This window comes from Leptopilina heterotoma, unplaced genomic scaffold (genome assembly GCF_015476425.1).
Source record: "Leptopilina heterotoma isolate Lh14 unplaced genomic scaffold, ASM1547642v1 Lhet_166, whole genome shotgun sequence".
In the NCBI taxonomy this organism is placed as follows: domain Eukaryota; kingdom Metazoa; phylum Arthropoda; class Insecta; order Hymenoptera; family Figitidae; genus Leptopilina; species Leptopilina heterotoma.
Window position 1 is genome coordinate 647826 of NW_025110882.1, and position 21204 is coordinate 669029.

Here is a 21204-nt window from a genome sequence, read left to right on the forward strand (position 1 = left end):
AAAAGTAATTGAATTTTAGGAAAACTTACTTTTATCAAAATTCTTTTAAACAAATTTATTAGAATTTTCGTAAATAATTAATTTTTTTTGAAGAATTTCCTTAAATTTCTTAAAAATGTTTTTTCATGTATTTTTAATGAAAAATTTTGAAAATAATTTAAAATTTGCAAAGAATTTTATTTAAAACTTTTGAGAATAATTGAATTTTTGAGAAAAACTACAATTTTTAAAAATAATTGAATTTTTCGGGTAATTTTATTAAAATTGTTTTGAAAATAATTGAATTCCTGCAGAGAATTTTATTATTTATAAAAATAATTGAATTCTTCCAAAAAATGTTTATTATTTATGAGAATAATTGAATTCTCGTGAAAATTTAATTGAACTTTTTGGAAATATTTAACAAGGATAATTAATTATGAAAACTTAATAAGTGAAGTCTTTAAATTTAGAACCGGAAATTATTCAAAAATTGATGTTTATATTTGAAAATTGTAAAATTTTGTAATTTGCAAAATAATAATTAGAAAATTATTATTAATAACTGAAATACTAACCGTAAATTATTGAGTCTTGACTCGAAAACAAAATTCTGTATAAAAATTTATCTTTTTATTTAAATTTAATTTTTTCTTTTTCTTTAATTTTTTTTTTAATTTTTATTTTTATTTGCCTTCATGCAAATTTTTTTTTTTGAAGTATATTTATGTATATTCAAGACTTGTGCGTACAAAAGAAAAGCCAATATATATATAAGTTTAGAAATATTTTCATCATGCTGCAAAAAAAAGTTAGTCCTAAAATATTGCTGCGTGGCTGGCATGATCATTAAAAAGAAGTAAATTAAACTTTACTTTTCTCTCAACTATAATATAATATACATATACGTACTATATACGTACATATTGAAAAGAAGGATTATATTTTTTTCAAAAAACAAAAAACGGAATTTTTTCCAGAACGTCTAAAACTAGTGTTGAACAGATTAGTTTAGAAATTCAATCTCTAAAACTAGATCACGATATATTATCTCGTATAGAGTATTTTAATCGTGGAAAAGGAAAAAAAAACTTGTTGGAAAAATCTCCATCAGAACTAAATAACCCAATTCTATTATACAATCTATTTTTATAACAGATAAAATAATATGTATATAAGTGCATTTCGTCATATTATTGTTTGTATAACAACGAAATTTTTACCTCCATTTACAATAGATCTATAAATATAATTTTTTCACCCTCATTATTAACAACAAACAATCAATTTCTATTCTCTACGCTAATCTATTTGTAATAACATGCAGCAAAAAAAGCCAATCGAGATATAACTATTTTCAAGCATCGCAAATAAGCAATCGGGAAGTCAAACACCCTTTGAATGCAAATGTAAAAAAGAAAAAAAAGAAAAAATAGCAATCGGAAAGTCAAACACCCTTTGAGAAGAAATATAAAAAATAAAAAAAAATAAAAAAACGGAAAAAAGGGAAAAAAGAAAGAAAAGGAAAAAAAGAATGAAAAGGAATAAAAGGCAAAAAGAACGAAAAGAAAAAAAAGGGAAAAAAGAAAGAAAAGAAAAAAAAGGGAAAAAAGAAAGAAAAGGAAAAAAGAACGAAAAGAAATAAAAGGCAAAAAGAACGAAAAGGAAAAAAGGGAAAAAAGAAAGAAAAAGAAAAAAGAACGAAAAGAAAAAAAGAAAAAAGGGAAAAAAATATTTTTAGGTAATGTAAAAATTGTTAGCAAATAAAAAAAGAGTTGAACAAAGGTTTTAATATCCCATGCAAGTAAGTAGATTATGCAGATGAAGATAGTTTTGTTTTACCGAATCTGATTAGGTCAAACATTAACATAAACTTCGGTTAAAATGCTCGAGATGTGATGAGCCTTATAACATTCATAACGATTACGATGAAGCATGATAATTAAAATGAGATTTTAATATACGATTAGCGTCCTTTGTTAAATTTTATCGATTTATTGTCTATACAAATTATTTGCTGAATTCTCAATTTCTTTGCTGACTGATTACAAATTTTCATTAAATAATATCTAATTTTAGAAATTTATTTTTCTTATTTCTTGAAAATTTCTTTTTTGACTTTAGAGGAAAGTTTCTTTACTCTTTTTTTTTAATTAAAATGTGAAATTAGTACAGAAACAGAATTACTTGCCTGGAGTGGTTAAAGTTTTCGCCTGCGTTGGTGTTGAATTTGGTCCAACTACTGATGACGGTGCTGGACTGTATGCTCGAAGAAGGGAACCTCCCCGTGGTAGTGTACTGCTACCTCCAATATAATAATTGCCAGACGACGAATTTTTCACATTCTGAAAGAAAAAAAATGTTTCTCTAATTAGAAAACTTATTCAATTAAAATGGTCAATGATTTTGATTATAATTCGTTAGACTTTTATAGCGTAAATTCTATGAATTTTATTCTGGAAATTAATTATTTAACCAATTTTTGCTATTTTAGTATTCTTTCAAATTTAATTTAATTTTTTGGGGATCACAAGTTTTGAACGTTCAAAGAAACGATTTTTTTTAAAATTCAAAGAATAAAAAATTTTATTAAAAAAATTAATTTCTAAACATTACAACTTTAATTTTTGCAAAATTCAATTATTTTTTTTTGATAAACATAAAAATAATTGAATTTCTTAGAACAGAATTGTATTCTATTAAAACTTTTGAGAATAATTGAATTCTCTTGAAAAATTTTGTTAAAATTTTTAAAAATAGCCGAATTCTTTCGGACAATTGTATATTAAAATTTTATAAAAATATAATTGAATCGCTGCAAAGAATTTTATTATTCATGAAAATTTAATTGAATTCTCGCAACTAATTTTATTAGAATTCTTAAAAAGTAATTGAATTCTTGAGAAGAATTTAATTATTTATAAAAATAATTGAATGTTTGAAAATAAATTTTTTTCAACTTTTGGCGAATTTAAAAAATTGCAAAATTTTATTGTTTTTAATTGTTTGTTTAAATTGTAAAAAAACGTTCAAATTCTCAAATATAGAAAAAAAGAAATTAATAAAATTCGTTCATTTGAATATATTGCCCAAGTGAAATAAAGAAATTCTCCTCGAATCGCCTTATTTTTTTTTATTTGAAATAAGATTTAAAAATAAGAAAAAAAACTGGCGGCAATTTAATTCAGAGTGCCACGATTCTCGACTAAATTTTGCATGTCACAGATGCAAATTGTAAATTGTAAACGTGGAAAAAAGATAAATGTTAACTAACAAAGGTAGATGTACAATCGAGATTATTTCATTAAAAAAAAAAAGAAAATAAAAAAAAAAAACGTTAATGTCAGTCTCTTGTCAACCTTGCGCCATTGTATTCCATTGGAAACACGTGCAATGTTCGGACGAAAATTTAAAAGAGCGGGGTCTACTTGTGATTCTGGTTATTCTGGCACGAGGTCTCCTTTTAAACTCTTTGATTTCTTTGCCTACAGGGAAGGTAGTCTCGAACGATACCGACAGTATTCTTTTGTACACACTTTTAACTTGATGTTTTTCAAACGTGGAATCAAGCGATCAACTCTGCGATCAATTAAACATTTACGATTTTTATAAAAGTTAAGAAGAAGAAGAAGAGGAAAAAAAATGAGAAAGTTACAATTCTCATTAAAATTTTGTCTGATTGCTCTATTCTTGGTTACAAACACAAACATGGAATCGATCCCTACTGAACATCAAGGATTTTTGACAGCAGGACAATTCTTTGAGAACGAAAAGAAATTTCAAACTCCGATGCATAAGGTCCAGATGACGCAACGTGGATACATTCAGGTAGTAATTAAATTTTAATTGTTGGTTTTCATTCCGAAAAATTTACCTTTTATTTTTCATAATTATTTCTTTTCGTCCTTCTCTTTTAGTCACTGAAAAAAATTTATTTGATTCAAATAACTGATTACTTGACTTATCAATTAAATATTTACTTGAATCAAATAATTTTTATTTAAATTAATTAAATGGTCCAAGTCATATTTGTTTCAAATACTGAAATTAATTTCTGAACCAATGTTCAAATACCATTTTGTTTTTAATTTAATTTTTATAGATTCAAATAAAAATTATTCGATTCAAGTAAATATTTAATTGATAGTCAAGTAATCGGTTGTTTAAATCAAAAAAATTTTTGTTTTAGTGTAAAGGAAATATTTTAAAAATTAAATATATTTTTTTACTTCAAACTTCAACTTTTTTATACTATGATTTTTTTCGGAGCATCTAGTTTGTAATTAAAAGAAAAAACTAAAATTATTCAAATTATTCTTTCTATCAATTAATGTTTTCATGGGAATTTATTTAACCTTAAACAATTTTGTTTGCCCTTGATTTTCACACCAACTTTGAAAATTAACATTTTTGATTGCGGAACTTTTAATGAGAACGTAAATACATAGGTGTTAAAAATTTACAAAACATTTTGTCGAGTTCATAAAATTGAAAGTTTAAATTCTTTCATTATTTATATTAAAACCTAATTGTCCCAGTTACCATTCAGATAAAATCCAATTTCGTACCAATTTAATTTTTTCCGATAAAATTTAAATACGAAATTTATTTTCTTGAACTTGTTTTATCAAACAATATTTCTTTAAATATTATTAAATACTAACAAATATTATTAGCGCGCGAAACGTGATATTCAATTTATTATTGATATGCAAATTGAGAAATTTTTTTATTTTCAAATATAAAATTTTAAATAATCTCATAATCAAAATTTAAAAAATTCTCTTATTAAGTACACAATTAATTATTGTTTATATTTATTTAATAAAAAAAAAATTTCATAATATTTTTCGAAAAAACTCTTTAATAGACAACTTTAATAGACTTTAATAATCAAATATTTAATTAAAATTATTAACAGACACGATTGTTTTCAAAAAAGTTGAAAAAATTATTTGTTTCAATTATTTAAAAAAATTTTCATTTAAATAATTCAAAAAACTGGAATATAACGATTATTAATATGAACAAGAATTGTGCCAATAATATTTTAAATAATTTTACTCAATTTTTCAAAAACGAAAAATTTAAAACACTTTTTGTAAACAGTTTCTTAGATGGGGAATTTCAGTTCCGGAAATTCGGGAATTCACCTTTTGTCTCTGGATGCATTCCACAAATATGACCTATGCTCAATCATTTTTTTCCTATTCTAGTAAGTAAATGAATTTTTTGCTTGAATATTTTTTAACAATGGCTAAACAACTGACTCGAATTTTTTTTTTTTTTTTAGGAAATGAAATGGAGAGACAAATACGATCTTGGATCGGTCCCGGTGGACAAAGAATATTCTTGGAAATAAACAACAAGGAAATTTTTTCTTTTCCGATTTCCATGGATGAAAATCACTGGTATCATTTATGTCAAAGTTGGCGAAGTAAAGACGGTCGTTATGGCTTATGGATTGACGGTCGACTCGAAACAGAAGGTTACACAAATGAGGTAAAAAAAAATAGTCAAAAATCCTTCCTTTAAAAAAATTTACTTCTTTACTTCTTTACTTTTTTTTACTTTTTTTACTTTTTTCTACTTTCTTTACTTCTTTACTTTTTGTAATTTCTTTATTTCCTTTACTTTTTTACTTTCATTACTTTTTTCGTTTTACTTTTTTCTTTCGCTTTATCAAAAAGTTACAAAGAAGAATAAAGGAAATTCAATTTTCGATTTTGCAAATTGAAATGAATATATAAAATTTATTTTCTAATACGAATTTTCATTGAATTACTTTCCAGATGATCGGATATGTCATTCCCAGTAAGGGAGATATTGTAGTAGGACAAGAGTTCACCGACTTCGACAAAGGACTCGAGGAAGGAATCGAAGGATCAGTTTTAGGATTCAATTTTCTACTGTCATCAGCTTTTCATTCACAAGAAACGACGACGACGTCGACGCCGTCACTCACAATTCCTCCGTCAGTGAATATTTTTTCCCCCTTTCAAGAACTTATTAATACCCAAGGATTTTTCCGAACCAATGCTCAAGGATTAATCAACATTAATTCCCAGGATTCGAATAATATTAATCGGAGATCGCTGTACTTACAAAATCCATTTGTTTTCTACAGAACCAATCCTCAAGCTGAGCAAGTGCCAGGAATTGTCTACAAAAAAGCGGAGGAAGAAAATAAAAATCCGTTTGTTTTTCAAAAAAGTAGTCTAGTTGAGGAATCACCAGGAATTGTTTACAAAAAAGTGGAGGAAAGAAACAAAAATCCGTTCGTTTTTCAAAAAACAAATCCTCGAGTTGAGGAATTATCGGGAATTGTTTTCGAAAAAGAGGAAGGAAACAAAAATTTTGTTTTTCAAAAAATTAGTCAAGATGAGCAGTTGGCAGGAATTGCTTATGGAAAAGAGGAGAACTTCGAAAATAGTCCATTGGGATTGCAGTTGGTTATAATTTCTCATTCTCATTGTGAAATCGGACGAGGAAGTCCTTTTATTGGTGGGCATTTGATGTTAATTTCCTGGACAAGAACTCCCGTTAGAGTGTTTGGTGGAGCTATAGTGAAACCCGTCAAGAGTGTGTGTGGTTATTTTTCATGAGATTAAAAGCGAAAATCAACCATGAAAATTAAACAAGGTGTGCCAAGTTTCTACGAAAAGAAACTATTCCTAATGGGAAAAAAAAGTTTTTCACTTTTATTTGTAAATATTTTTTACTACGTTAGGAAAAAAAAATTTCTTTTCATCCAGTGCCTTCTACTCTCCTTTCTAACAGTATTTATTAATTTATTTATACTAATTTATTCCACAATTAATACTTTTCTATTTATATTTTTCTATTTTTCTAATTTTCCCTTTTTTATTTTTTTATATTTCTATTTTTATACTTTTCAATTTCTTTTTAATTTAGAATAGAAATTTTCAAAAATATCGTAAAAAATTTTCTTTTTTCTAAATGTTCAGAACTTTTGGAAAATATTAATTAAGTACATAATTAATATTTCCCAAAAGGAAATATTAATTATGTACTTAATTAATATTTCCCAAAAGTTCTGAAAATTCAAAAGAAAAAAAATTTTTTTTACGATATTTCCGAATATTTAAATGAAAATATTTTTTATTTTTGATTCATTAAATAATTAATTATTCCAACTAAATAATATTTTCCAATAAACTAAAATAATAAATATTCCACGTGCGCTCTTTTTATTTATTTATTTTTGTACTTTTCTAAAAATACGAATAAGAAAATTGAGAAAATGAATGAGAGATGAGACTGTAACTCCACGCAGTGAATGTAAAGTAGCCAACATGTAAACCAATATCGAATTATAAAATATGTTTTAAAAAAAAATGAAAAACTGGACTCGCTTCCTTGATTTATAGCACAAATGTGTCAACAAGAATAGTAAAAGTTTTTTTTAGCCAACATTCCGAAGTCTAAATAATGAAATGTGGAAAGTGCATGCATATACATTTCTCATTTCGCTAAGACTGATGACGATGACCGCGATTTCGCCTTGAAAATTGAAATCGAGTGAGATTCTTCTTTTTTTTTACTATTTATTTCACTGTCATAGACGATAAAATACAATTCAAAAATTTTATTTTACCGAGTTTAAATATTTTGCTATAGAAATGGCAAAGAATTTAAATTTCACCTTCATTTCTAACAAAAAACTGATTAATTTCTCCATTTGTGCCAACTTATTCAAAATTGTCACAAAAGGAGAAAAAAGAGAACGAAAACTGCTACTGAAAAAAAATTAAATTAATAACCGACTACTTGTCTATTATCAAATAAATAAAAAAAAAATTTACTTATTTTTTTAATTTTGCAAAAATTCATTTATTTGTAGAAATAATGAATTTTTTCGCATGGATTCAATTATTTAAAAAAGTTTTAATAAAATTCTATTGAAAAATTCAATTATTTTAAGAAATTATTAAATTGTCGATGTACTGAAAATAATTGAATTCTTGAATAGAATTTATAAAAAAATTTGAAAATGATTGAATTCTTGAATAGAATTTTATTAAAACTTTTTTAAATAATTGAATTCTTTTGAGAAAATGTAATTAAAATTATTGTATTGAAAATAATTGAATTGTTCCAAAGAATTTTTTATCAAAATTGTTGAAAATAATTGAAGTTTTATTAAAACTCTTGAAAATAATTGAATTTCTCAGAAGAATTTTATTATTTACAAAAAATATTATTTAAATTCAATTATTTTCAATAATTTGAATAAAAATTCAATTATTTTCAACAATTTTGATAAAAAATTCTTTGGAATAATTCAATTATTTTTATAAATTGTAAAATTCTTGACAAGAATTCAATTACTTTTGTGAATAATAAAATTCTTCTGAGAAATTCAATTATTTTTAATACAATTTTATAAAAGAATATGTAAGAAAAAATTCAATTATATTCAAGATAATTTTAATAAAATTTATGAAAAAAATTGAATTGTTCCGAAGAATTTTTTAACAAAATTGTTGAAAATAATTGAATTTTCATTAAAATTCTTGAAAATAATCGAAAAAATTTTATTATTTATGAAAATAAATAAATTCTTGCGGAGGATTTTACAATTCATAAAAATATTAAAAATAATTAAAATTATTTCGAAGGATTTTATCTGAATTTTCGAAAATAGTTGAATTTTTTGAATGAATTTTACTAAATATTTTGAAAGTAATAATTTTTTAAAAAAATTTCCATCAAAATTGTTGAAAATAATAAAAAATAAGACTAAAGAAACAAAAGATAAACAAAAGAATAAAAAAAGAAAAAGATAATGGCTCAATTGCGTAAATGACTTAACAATTGACGTAACACGAGAGACTGGACGAAACGAGACCTGTCAAAAATTTTTCCAACTCGTGCATCTCGCAAAGGCCTGAGAAATGATTTCTTGTCCGCTATCGTATAATTTGAATCAATGATTCAGGTGAATGATATTTGGCCTCTACGCCTAACCATTATGAGCACTTTCACCTCAATATATAAAATAACTCCAAGATCCGTACCGCATTGTAAAAAGGTGTGCATACGCGTTGTCATGTCAAATGTTGCCCGCCTCAATGGTAATTCTCAAGTTGACAAGTTACCATGAACTTGTCTCTTTTTGTCGGACTTTTTTCCGCCAATGCCGCGGTTTACTTTCACCAAAAAAATAAAATAAAATAAAATAAAACAAAAAAAAAAAAAAGAATACGTGAAAGACCTTATATGCAATAACAGGGGACATTAAATGTGAATACAAAATTAACCATTTAAAAATAACAATTTTCCTTTTACTTCCTTTTCGCTCTTAAACCGAAACACTCCCATTGCAAATAAAGCGACTTTAATTTTGCAGTTTATCAATTTTTTTTATTTCTTAATTTTCGGAAAAAAAAGTTTTAATTTTCGAAAAAAAAAACATTTTTTGCATTTTCTAATTTTCTAGAATAAAAAATAAACATCTTTCGGAATACCAAGAAAAAAATAATACTATTTCGCAAATAAAAAAATTGCCACACGCCAATAAATTGCCATTTGAATGCAATTTAAATTAAGGAATAGTGTCTATTAAGGTTTGATTTGTCTGGTCCACTTATTGAAAGAATTGGAAAAATGTTATTTTTCCTGTTTAGCAATAAGACTGAAATTATGTCTATTTACGGAAACTGGACAGTTATCTCACGATTACAAAAGCTTTTTACACATCGTCATTCCCCCTTAGGACAGTCAAGTGCACTCAGAATTAATTACATCTACTTTCTATAACAGTTCAAGAAAAAAAAAAAAAAACTCGTTGTCGTTGATCTTTACTTTTTTTTCTAGATCAATTAAAAAATATTTGTGTATGTTTAGGACAATATATGCAAATATCAAGCCGAAAATTATTTCATCAAATATTTTTTTCTCAAAATAGAAAGAAATTTTCAATCTCAATTCATATTTACCTAAAAAGAACAAATAAATGTTCCGTTGAGTTATTTGAACAATAAAAATTCTACTTCACACAAAGAATTGTTAATTATCACTAATTAAAACTAATTTTTCATTTTACTTTTTTTTTGTCTTTAATTTGTGTTCCATTTAAATTTTTTTTTTAATTTTTAATTTGTGTTTAATACAAGTCTTTAATTTTTTTGCCTTTTTATTTTATGGTGTTAAAAAGAAAAGCAAGATATTTGACTAATATTCGCTATTCACAATTTGTATTTAAAAATCGAAGAAATTGAATTTTTTTTAGTGTTTTATCAATTTGTATCAGTGACGTAACAATAAATTATTACTAATTATTAATTACTTATTAAAACCAAATTACTGTGTATTAAATAATAAATTACTGTAATTATCGTAGAAGTATTATGTTAATTGCATAGCAATTTCTTTTCCAATTCTTATACAGTAATTAGCATAATATTTTTCGTATAGATAACAATCTTTCGATATAAGTAATAAATGTGAAATAATAACAAACAAAATAAATAAATAAAGAAATAAAAATAAGTTAATAATAAATAAATAAAATAAAAAAAAAAATTAATAAAAATAGAAAAAATGTGATAATAAAAAAAAAGTAAATAATAAATAAAATAGGAAAAAATTCTTACATAGTAATTAACATAAAATATTTTTCGAATACATAACAATATTCAGATAAAAATAGTAAATAATGAAATAATTCACCGATTGCGTAAGTTTCTCAACCCCCATTAATCGTCTAATGAATTTAATAATGAATCTAATGCTCGACATTACTTTATTACTTGGTGTTTTTCTCAATTTTTTCCAACTAAAGGACGTGTAATTCTACAACTGCCGTTTCTGTCGAATCTGGAATTCATGAATTCGTTTTTATAAAAGTAAACGCAGTTTGATCGGAAAATATAACGCAACATATCGAATGCGCAATGATTCTTGTTGAATTGCTTCAGGGGAAAAAATGTCCGGGTTTTTTATGTGACAAATCAAGACGAAGAATCCTTGATTATTATATTTATCACATCGCGGTCACAATAAATAAATTTCCCCTCATACGCCTATATAGATTTCCAACTCATTTTCTAGACAACTTGTTAATAAATTTTTATTTTTAAATAAATTTATTCATTTTTTTTTTATTTATTTTTATTTTTGTAAATTTTTCATTTTTTTTTATTTTAATAAAATTTTTTATTTTCATTTATTTTTATTTTAATAAATTTTTTTATTTTTTATTTATTTTCATTTTAATAAATTTTTTTATTTATTTTTCATTTATTTTTATTTTGAAATTAATTATTTTAAAATAGATTTACTTTTTTTTAAATAAAATTTTTTTTAATCCTTAAATTAATTAATTATTTTACTCGACAATTTAAACAATTTCCATCCAGTTCCAAAACTGTCTAAACTAGTGAATGAAAGTTTTTTGCGAGCACACACATATATATATATATAAAACAGTGTAATGCAATTTCATGAGTCGTTGTTTTCCTTCAATAAATAGACAATAGCATTCTCTTCCTTACTAACATTCCTATGCAAGAAGGTGGATAATAAATTCTTGAAAAACATGTAATACACTTTAATCATTTCAGCATTCCGTCAATTTAAATAATTCTATTATAAACCTTATTAATGCAACCCTTAAGAAAGAAATTGTTGCTTCAATTGCTCCGTAATTATCGACATTAAGTATTATGAAATTTAGAAAAATTAAACGACTTCCAGTTAGGGCAGAAAATAAAATTATGCACATAAATAAGCTAACAAGTAGGGAATAAAAACTAATAAACAAAGAGACTGTGTACATAAAAAACAATAAACAAAAAAAGTAAAAAAAAACTGTTAATAAAAATGGAAACAATTTTGCTAAATGAAAAGCAAATACTGAAAAACAAATAATAATAAATAATTAATGAAAAATATTGGAAAAAAATATAGCATTGTTTTAAATAAACAGAAAACAAAAAATGACAGTTAATGTGGTTAATGAAAAATAATGAAAAACAAATAGTGAAAAATAATTAATAAAAAATAATTAAAAACAAATAATAAAAGATAATGAAAAACAAATAATGAAAAATAAGTAATAGAAATATTTTTCAATTCTTATTTATATGCAATGAGAAATAAATAACGAAAAATAAGCAATAAGAAATAATTAATGAAAACTAATTAACGAAAAATCATTAATGAACTATAATTAATAGAATACAATAAATAAGAAACGAATAAAGTGAATAAATACAAAAAAAAGTGTAAATTAACAATTAACAACAAAAAAGTAAATAAAGAACATTGAAATTGCAACTTTTATCAAACGATCATAAATTTCGTTTCTGTTTTATTACACTCGACACGAAACTCGATCTAAAAGTAATTAGTTTTCGTGTCGAATTTCTCTAGGTCGCAATAATAATAATAATAATAACAATAATATTTTATTTTAAGACGATTGCATTATACAAAATTCTACTTTTCCCATGAGACCAAAAAAAGAAATTTAAAAAATAAACAAAAAATCCATTGTTTCACCTTAATTATTTATATAAGATTTTTCGATATCAAGTTCATATAAACAAACAGTAAAAATCAAATTTTAATGAATGTATTTATTAATCTGAAAAATAAATAATTAAAACGGTTATAAAATAGAACTTTCTCTATCAAATGATTATAGAAAATTATTCCTCTCCTGATAAAAATCTAAATTTATGTTTCAATTTTTCGAAGTTTATTTATATCCGCGATTTTTTCAATCACTTAATCTCGCAAATTAACTATTAATCGTTTAATATTGACAACTGTCACACATAAACTTTTATCGCACTGTTTCTAATCAAGGAGAAAAAATTTATGCAATAAATGTCGGAATTCGATATAAGTGGATATTTAATGTAAAATATATAACTCCTAATTTATTATTTATTTATTATTTCTTATCTATTTATTATTTATTTATTATTTGTTTATTATTTATTTGATATTTTTTGATTATGTATTTATTATTTATTTATTTACTATTTATTTATTATTTATTTACTATTTATTTATTATTTATTTTTTTATTATTTACTTGTTTATTTATTTGTTTATTCAGTTATTGATAAAAGGGACAGTGCCACAATAAATGAAAGTAATCCACAATTTCTCAAAGGGAGAACTATCATATTATTGAGATACGATCATTTATAAGCAAACATTCGGAAATCAATCATTAAGAAACATTAGCTGTAAATTTTTCCGTGAGAAAAATTCTCAATTACACAATTTCAACCTTTTCAGAGCTGATTTGAATGTTTGATTTTTTCTTCTGGAGTAACAATAGATACCAAATGGCTTATGCGATATGACAAGAATCTTTCAGGTAATGGCCCATCAAAAAATGGAAATTGCACTCTGCGAATAGCAATACAAAATTATTTTAGTTCCACAGTTTTTAGTTATTCTTTCATCAACGGAGGAAAATTTTTCACCCAGTACTTCACCGACAACTTAAAAGTATTACTAATGAAAAAAAGTAGAACAAATAATTTGATTCAAAGTTTTGCTTTAATTATTCGGTAGCATGAAAATTATCATCAAAAAAATGGGTCCAATTTGTTCCAAATTAATACCAAAAAGGGTACCAAAAAATCCTTTGATTCCGATGAATCAAAAATCAAAATCTATTCCTGAGTTTTTCTATTCCTAACACTGTTTCCTAATTCTTGTATTATTCTCGCTCTACATTGTTCAGAGTGACAACAAAGAAAAAAACAACAATAGAAACCAATTTTAGAGAAAATTCAGAAACGACGCAACGCGGAAAAATATCAGGAAATATAAAACAGGCAACAATGGAATATTCTAAGTTTGCCAAATAATTTGACGTTTTGATAAATCTAGTTTTCTGGAGAGCGATTTGTTTCCCTAAATTTAATAGTTAAAGAAAAAGAAATACCGAGGGAATAATTTATTAAATAGGAATCATTCTGCAAATACGAAATAACAATAAAATGGAAAATAAATGTGAGAATGAAATCTAAATGATTAAATTGGAAGAAAAACGGTACTTGATACTCTACCAGAGCAAAATTCGTAACAATAAGAAGGTGTGTTGTAACGGATGTCCAAATATTCATATCCGGACGTGAAGGTTTCCCAGTTCCTATCAGACATGTTACACGTTGAGAGAGAGAAAGACTTTTGAGAGAGAAGGAAAAGGAATAGGTAGGAGGTCCCTCTCATGGGTTTGCGAGGTGTATAGAAAACACTAAGATCACTTGAAACAGTCAGTTACCTTTCCGTTTTAATACCGTAAGGATCTACCAGTCACGCGAGCTTTCGGATCTCTCACTTCCACTCTCTTGATGTAAGTCATGAATAATCGAGTCTATGGAAGTCAACTGTATCTACACTTGCTTTTTTTCTCTCTCTTTCTCTCTCTCCTATTTTCCACAATTTTATAGAGCAAAACATACGGGACTGACCCATTTTTTTTACCCCAGTCACTACATTCACGTCTCTAAATCGGTTCATTTTTTTTCGAATCAGTTTTGCAAATTTCGCAAAAAAAGTAATTGAAAATTGTTGTTGTTGTTTTTATCGTTGTGTGCCGTTCCATATCATAGTGCGTGCAAAAAAGAATTGCAGTGCAAATAAATTTCGTACTCATGAAACTTTTAATAAAGGATGGTTTGATCAAATGTTTGCTTACAACGTTTAATAAAGTATGTAGTGAAGACATTTAATACTAATATTTAATACAAATGTTTAGCAAAAACCTTTAGTAGAAATGTTTAGCAAAAACTTTTAGTAGAAATGCTTAACAGAAACATTTAATACAAATGTTTAGCAAAAACTTTTAGTGGAAATGCTTAACAGAAACATTTAATACAAATGGATAGCAAAAACTTTTAGTAGAAATGTTTAGCAAAAACTTTTAGTAAAAATGTTTAACAGAAACATTTAATAAAAATAATAATCACAAGCATTTAATAGAAATGTTTACTAGAAATATTTAACACAAGCATTTAGTAAACGCATTTAATACAAATACTTAATACAAATGTTTAGCAAAAACTTTTAGTAGAAATGTTTAATAGAAGCATTTAATAAAAATATCTAATAGAAACATTTAATAAAGATATTTACAAGAAATATTTAATAGAAACATTTACTAAAGATATTTACTAGAAATATTTAATACAAGCATTTAGTAAAAATATTCAATAGAAATATTTACCAGAAATATTTAATGCAGACATTTAGTAGCAATATTTAGTACAAAGATTTAGTTAAAAGATTTAGTAGAAATATTTAATACAGACATTTAGTAGCATTATTTAGCACAAACATTTAGTACAGAAATATTTAATAAATGTAATACAAACATTAAACAAAAATTTTTAATAAATAGTTCAAGACATATTTCGTAAAAAATACTCCAACAAAGATAAATGAAATTTTTAATAAACTCTCCACTAAAAAAGATATTTTGAGAAATATTTAATATCACGGCTTTTAATAAAAGAACTGTATTAAAAATAAAAGCATATTGTTAATAAAGAAACTTTTATTTCCAAGAATCTGTTTACTGTATGTAAAATGAAAGAGATCTTGATTCGTTTTATCATTTCCCAGACTCATTAAGAAATCGTAATGAGTTATTTCCATAATCGTGCAATTTTTTTCATCAGTGAAAAACTATCATGTCGAAACAAGAAAGTAGAAAAATTCACTTGCGCCTTTAAATGAAAAACACTAAATGATATGGTGTTATTACAAAATTATACCATATTCATTATTTATTTTACCATATTCACTATATTCTACCATATTAGAAATGCCACAATTTTTTTTTGCTTTAAAATCAAGGTTTTAAAATCCAAACTATTAAATTTATTCTCGAATTTATTCTTGAATTTATTAATAGAAGCAAATTGATGAAAAAAAAATGTAACGTGTTTTCAGTTGATATCTAAATGTTAATAGTTAAATAGTTAATAGAAAATGAAATTCTAATGAAATTCTATAAGGAATATAAATTGCAAGAGTAATTGACTTATTACAAAGCAATTATCGCTTTTTTTGGTGGAAAATTGAAAGTTTACGAAGGCAAGTGAACTAATTTCTGTTTCTTTAAGGATATAAATTACTTATTGTTCTTAGATGCAGATGATAATAAATCAGTTAAGTTAAGTACCGGACTTCCGGCAACAAATATTTTGTCGGTGCACATTTTTTCCCCTCTATAGAATTTCGATCGAGTCTATAATCTAATCCCAACAAAACTAGATTAAAAATACTTTATCTTTATCTTCAATCTTTATCTTTAATCTTAATCTTCAATCTTTATCATCAATCTTTATCATCAAATCTTTTTCTTTAAATAAAGATTTTTAAATATTTGATTCCTTGCAAAAATTTAGTTTACCTCAACAAAATTCTTCATGAATATTCAAATTGGTTCATTCTTTGGTTCATTCAATATTTCTGCTTCTCGTTGAAGTAAAAAATATTTTTTACAATTCATAACAAAAAGAATTTAACCCAAAAAAACTTTTCTTGAGCCAAAAAAATCAGAAAAAGGATTTTATCTTACATTGCACAAACTTTGATCAAATCTTTCCATATCAGAACCAAACATAATCGTTAATTTTTTCCAGTGCAATAAAATTAATAAAAAAAAAAATTTAGAGAAAAAACAATAATAACAACAGTGTAATAATACAGATAATTATTGACAATAAATATAACGGAATTGTCCTTATTTTACAAATACAATTTACAAACATTTTACAAGCATTCTACAAGTATTCTACAAGTATTCTACAAGCATTTCAGTAAAAATATTTCAGTACCAATTTTATGAAAAAATTAACAAATTCCACACGAAAAATTTTCTAATTCGTTTCGAAAGGGAAACAGAGAAATGGACTTATTTTAAAGAAATTATCGTTTGTTTGAAAGTCCAATGATCGTTAGCGTTAAAACAGGTGATTTAGTATTTATTGCCGGTGGTTACCATACATCTATACAAAATCTATACTTTCAATAAAAGAAAATGAATATATATATTTTAACTGTCATTAAGAAAAATGGGAAAAACGTATTAAAAAATTCAAGCAAAATAATTGCAGAACTGAACTTGTTGTGGAAGGAAACAATTAATTTTCAAGATACTCTCGATTTTTTTAAATCGAAAAATGGGTAAAAGTGCCCTGATTTTAAGTTATTTATTTATCTATTTCTTTGTTATATTTATTTCTAGCAATTATTTTTTAGTTCATTCAGAATTTGTTTTTTTACGTTTGCAAATTTTTCCAGCAGAATAGCAGGAAGTGGGTTATTTTCCTTTAAATATTTATATACAATTCCAGCGAAAAGTGCTGTACAATCTTCAAATACGATAATTTTAGAAAATCACAGTCATTGATAAATACTATTTACTTTCACTGTTTCTTAGCATAGGGAAATAATAAATTCCACCAGTTTTTTACATTTAAAGATTAATTTGTATTAAAAACGATTTATAAAAAAAAGAGAGGGGGAAATGTGACCTCTTTTTATCCACTTCCAGTGAGAAATTAACATTATAAAGCAATTATTTTATAATAAAATATTATCGATAGAAAAAAATTAGTCCACAGATGAAAGAAACTTACTTTTTATGCTTCATATTTAATTTAATGTACCGTATAGGAAATTATGTAAAAACTTTTTTTTCTTTTCAAGAAACAGTAACATATTGTTCTCAAGTTCCGTCTCTAAGTTTCGGTTTCATTTATTTTTTTTTCGAAAAATTTTCATTTTGAACCTCTCGTGTTACACGTTTTCTCACTATTAGAATAGAATTCTATATATTGTGGTAACATGTAACTCTATATTTTCAATGAAAATATAAATTCATATCTTTAATGTAAAATATAAATTCATATCTTCAAAGTAAATAGAAGAAACATGTTTAGAATATTTTTAGTGTATATAAAATATTATACTCCTTACTTTAGGAAACAAAAGGGTGAAAGTAAAATACTGAAGATAATTAAAAAAAAAATGTTATTTTTGATATAAAATAAAATGTAAAAGATTTTATCAGAGTGAATGTTGTTCCGCGATAAAAAAATACCTGACCGTAAGTTCTTTGATTCAACTTCCGGAAGTTTGCATCATAAGACTGTCGGTTTACCCCATCGATTTATCATTTTGCTGGGAACAAACTGAAACTTGCGGCAATAGTTGCAATAATAATAATCGTCTCTCGGTAAATATTAAATTGCTCCGATCGTACTTTTGTCCAGTAAATATTATGTCAATAAATAAAAATCGATTTAATGTAAAAATGAACATCGAGAGTTATAAAAGTTCTTTTTTTTTTTGTTTTCACTTAAAACTAAAAGTGAGGTGAGAAATTCTCTGCACCTACAACAGTTGGCGTAGCACAACTTAATAACTCATTTGTCTTTAAGAGCCTCTAAAAGTGTGTGCGGAATGAGAAGATTTACATCAATTCCAACATTGAATCAGAACATATGAAAAGCCATAATTCTTTTCAGAGAAAGTCAATTTCTTATACTTTCTTGGTAAATTAATTTCTCAGGAGTCTCTATGTACTATCCAAATACCAAAATCTCAAAAATTCACAATCTAAACTATTACACCAAAGATAATTTGCAATCATTTGACGTGAAAGGTCCCTTGACAAATTATCAAGAAAAAAAAATTATCTCTAGGAGCAAAAAAAGTGACTTGAAATACACATCGAATTGAAAGAAACGGCTCATAAAATTCGAGGACCAATTGTTTGTTTGTCATTGAGAGCGAATTAATTATTTTCCCCGAAATATGTCCCAAGACCCGCGCAGCACAGTTCTTTGCTTTTTTCGAACTAAACACAGAGAAAGTGTAACAAAACTCATACACATTGATTGGTTAATTACAATCACACGGAGTTTACATCCTGCGTGTAACGGCCTACGATATGATGTAAGAAATGCTGTGTAATCGTCTCGTTTCATCTCTTTTCAATGCCTCAAGGAGGTATTGGCCCATTGCGAAATGAAAACCAATCGTTTACCTCAACTCAACCTAATTAAGAATGATTTAATGTTTTTCCTAAAACGGTTGTTCAGTGTTTCAATCAGCAAACCAATGATAAAGAAATGCTCCAAGTTGTGTCTATACTATATGGTACAAAAATAATAATAATGATAATAATCTCGAAGATCCTAAAGTGTGCAAGGAATCTGTTTAATGACTCTCGTTTAATGACCAGATTGCGAAAAAAATACCGCGAGAGGGATTTTTAATTACCTTCCGCGTTCTGTAAATAAAATCAATCTTGCGTTCTCCTTAGGATCTAAAGCGCGAATAAATATTTGAAAAATTTTTTCTTTTTTCCATTCAAACTTTTTCGATTTTTTTTTAAGACTTTTCCCTGATTTAAAGACAAATTTTTGACTTTATCCCTGACAATATTTTTTTTTTCTAAACAATATTCTGATTCACTTTAAAAATTATTAGAGACACAAAATGTTCTATTTTATTCACTTACAAATTTCTTCGAAAGTAAAATTATTCAAGAAACATAAATAAATTATTTTTTGAATAAATATTTAACAATTATTATTACTCCATAGGAATTATTTTTACTTTATTTTTTTTTTTTATTTATTTATAGAAGTTTCTAGAGCTAAAGAGCTCACTAAGAAACAAGTAAATTAAAACACTAATTTTTGTAAATTAAGATTTACAAAAAAATTCAAATTCAAACCTTTTTGCAATTCAACAAATTAGAAGAATATTTATTTTATATTTATTTTTAAAAAAATTAAATTTACAAAAATTATTTACAAAAATTTTAATAAAATCCATCTCAAAAATTCATTATTTTCATAGGATTTCAAATTTCAATTATTTTTAATACAATTTTAAGGAATTCATTTATTCCTCGAAATATGTAAATATTTTCAAAAATTTTTTGCAAGAATTCAATTACATTTCACAAATATAATGAAATTCTTGGCTGAAATTCAAATATTTTCAAAATCTACTATTTTAATCTAATTTTTCAAAAGAATCCAATTATTTAAAAAAAAATGTAATAAAATTCGTTGCAAAAATTCAATTATTTTTATAAAAAATAAAATTCTTCACAGGATTTCAATTATTTAAATGAGAAATGTAATAAATTCGTTGCAAGAATTCAATTATTTTCATAAATAATAATATTTTACACAGGATTTCAATTTAAAAAAAAAAATTTAATAGAAATTGGTTGCAAGAATTAAATTATTTTCCTAAATAATAAAAATATTATGAATTATCAATTATTTTTAATGATTATTTGCAAAAGTTCCTTGACAATTTTTAAATCCATTTCTTTACAATTCAATTTTACGAAATTTCATCGATTATTCCGAAATCAGGGTGTCTACTATTTTCGTTTAACAAAATTCCCGGTTATTTCCCGGTTTTTCCCGGCTATATCCTAATTTTTTCCCGGTTTTTTTTCTTATCAAATTTAAATTTAAATTTGATTTCAAACATAAATAAATCATTAAATTTTTTGAAAATAATGTTTTTTTCAGTAATTTTAATTAAAAACTTGGAAAATACTTGAATTAAACAAAGAATTTTTTCAAGTTTTTAAAAATAATCTTGTCTCTTTATAATTATAATTGAAAATTGGATTTTTCAATTTTATTAAAATTACATTGATAATAATTGAACTTCTGCAAAGAATTTTACTATTTATAAAAATATTTGAATCCTTCCAAAGAATGCTATTATTTATGAAAATAATTTAATTCTTGTGAAGAATTTTATTAAAATTTTTGAAAATAATAAGCAGCAATAATTAATTCTTTACTTAATATGTAATAAACATTTAATTTGCTCAAGAAATAAATAAATATCATTTATTTGAACATTCAGAAATTTGAAATGATAAAAATTTAAGAGAAGTTTAATAATTATAATTATTAAAAATTAATAGAATAGTATAATTTTTAGAAGCAAAAAATTGATTTAAAACTGTAAGAGGGACTTTAAATTTTAAAAATAAAATTATAATTATGGTCACTAACTTCCCTTGATTATTTTCGAAAAATTTAAATAAAATTCTTTAAAAGAATTCAATTATTTTTCAAAAAAAGTAAAAAAATTTCAATGATTTGTTTAGAAAAATTCAATTATCTTGAAACAATAGAATTGAAAAATTACAACAATTTTATTTTTTAGACTTAA

General features: G+C 24.5%; 3 protein-coding genes across 12 annotated transcripts in view; 2 read left to right on the plus strand and 1 right to left on the minus strand.

The window, feature by feature from the left end:
- LOC122499218 overlaps window positions 1-21204 on the minus strand; it is a 119378-nt gene that overhangs the window by 25127 nt on the left and 73047 nt on the right. For all 10 annotated transcript variants that reach the window (XM_043607406.1, XM_043607404.1, XM_043607403.1 and 7 more), the window contains one exon: window positions 2171-2324. In XM_043607406.1, the coding sequence (XP_043463341.1) occupies window positions 2171-2324 (154 nt within the window). The remainder of the gene's footprint in view (window positions 1-2170; window positions 2325-21204) is intronic.
- Window positions 3393-6832, plus strand: LOC122499220. Its single transcript, XM_043607415.1, has 4 exons — window positions 3393-3807; window positions 5089-5194; window positions 5273-5481; window positions 5772-6832. The coding sequence occupies exons 1-4, from the start codon at window positions 3622-3624 to the stop codon at window positions 6582-6584; spliced, it is 1314 nt and encodes a 437-aa protein (XP_043463350.1). The 5' UTR covers window positions 3393-3621; the 3' UTR covers window positions 6585-6832.
- LOC122499219 overlaps window positions 14237-21204 on the plus strand; it is a 30299-nt gene continuing 23331 nt past the window's right edge. The window contains exon 1 of the mRNA XM_043607414.1: window positions 14237-14326. The gene's annotated coding sequence lies outside the window, so the exon portion shown is untranslated. The remainder of the gene's footprint in view (window positions 14327-21204) is intronic.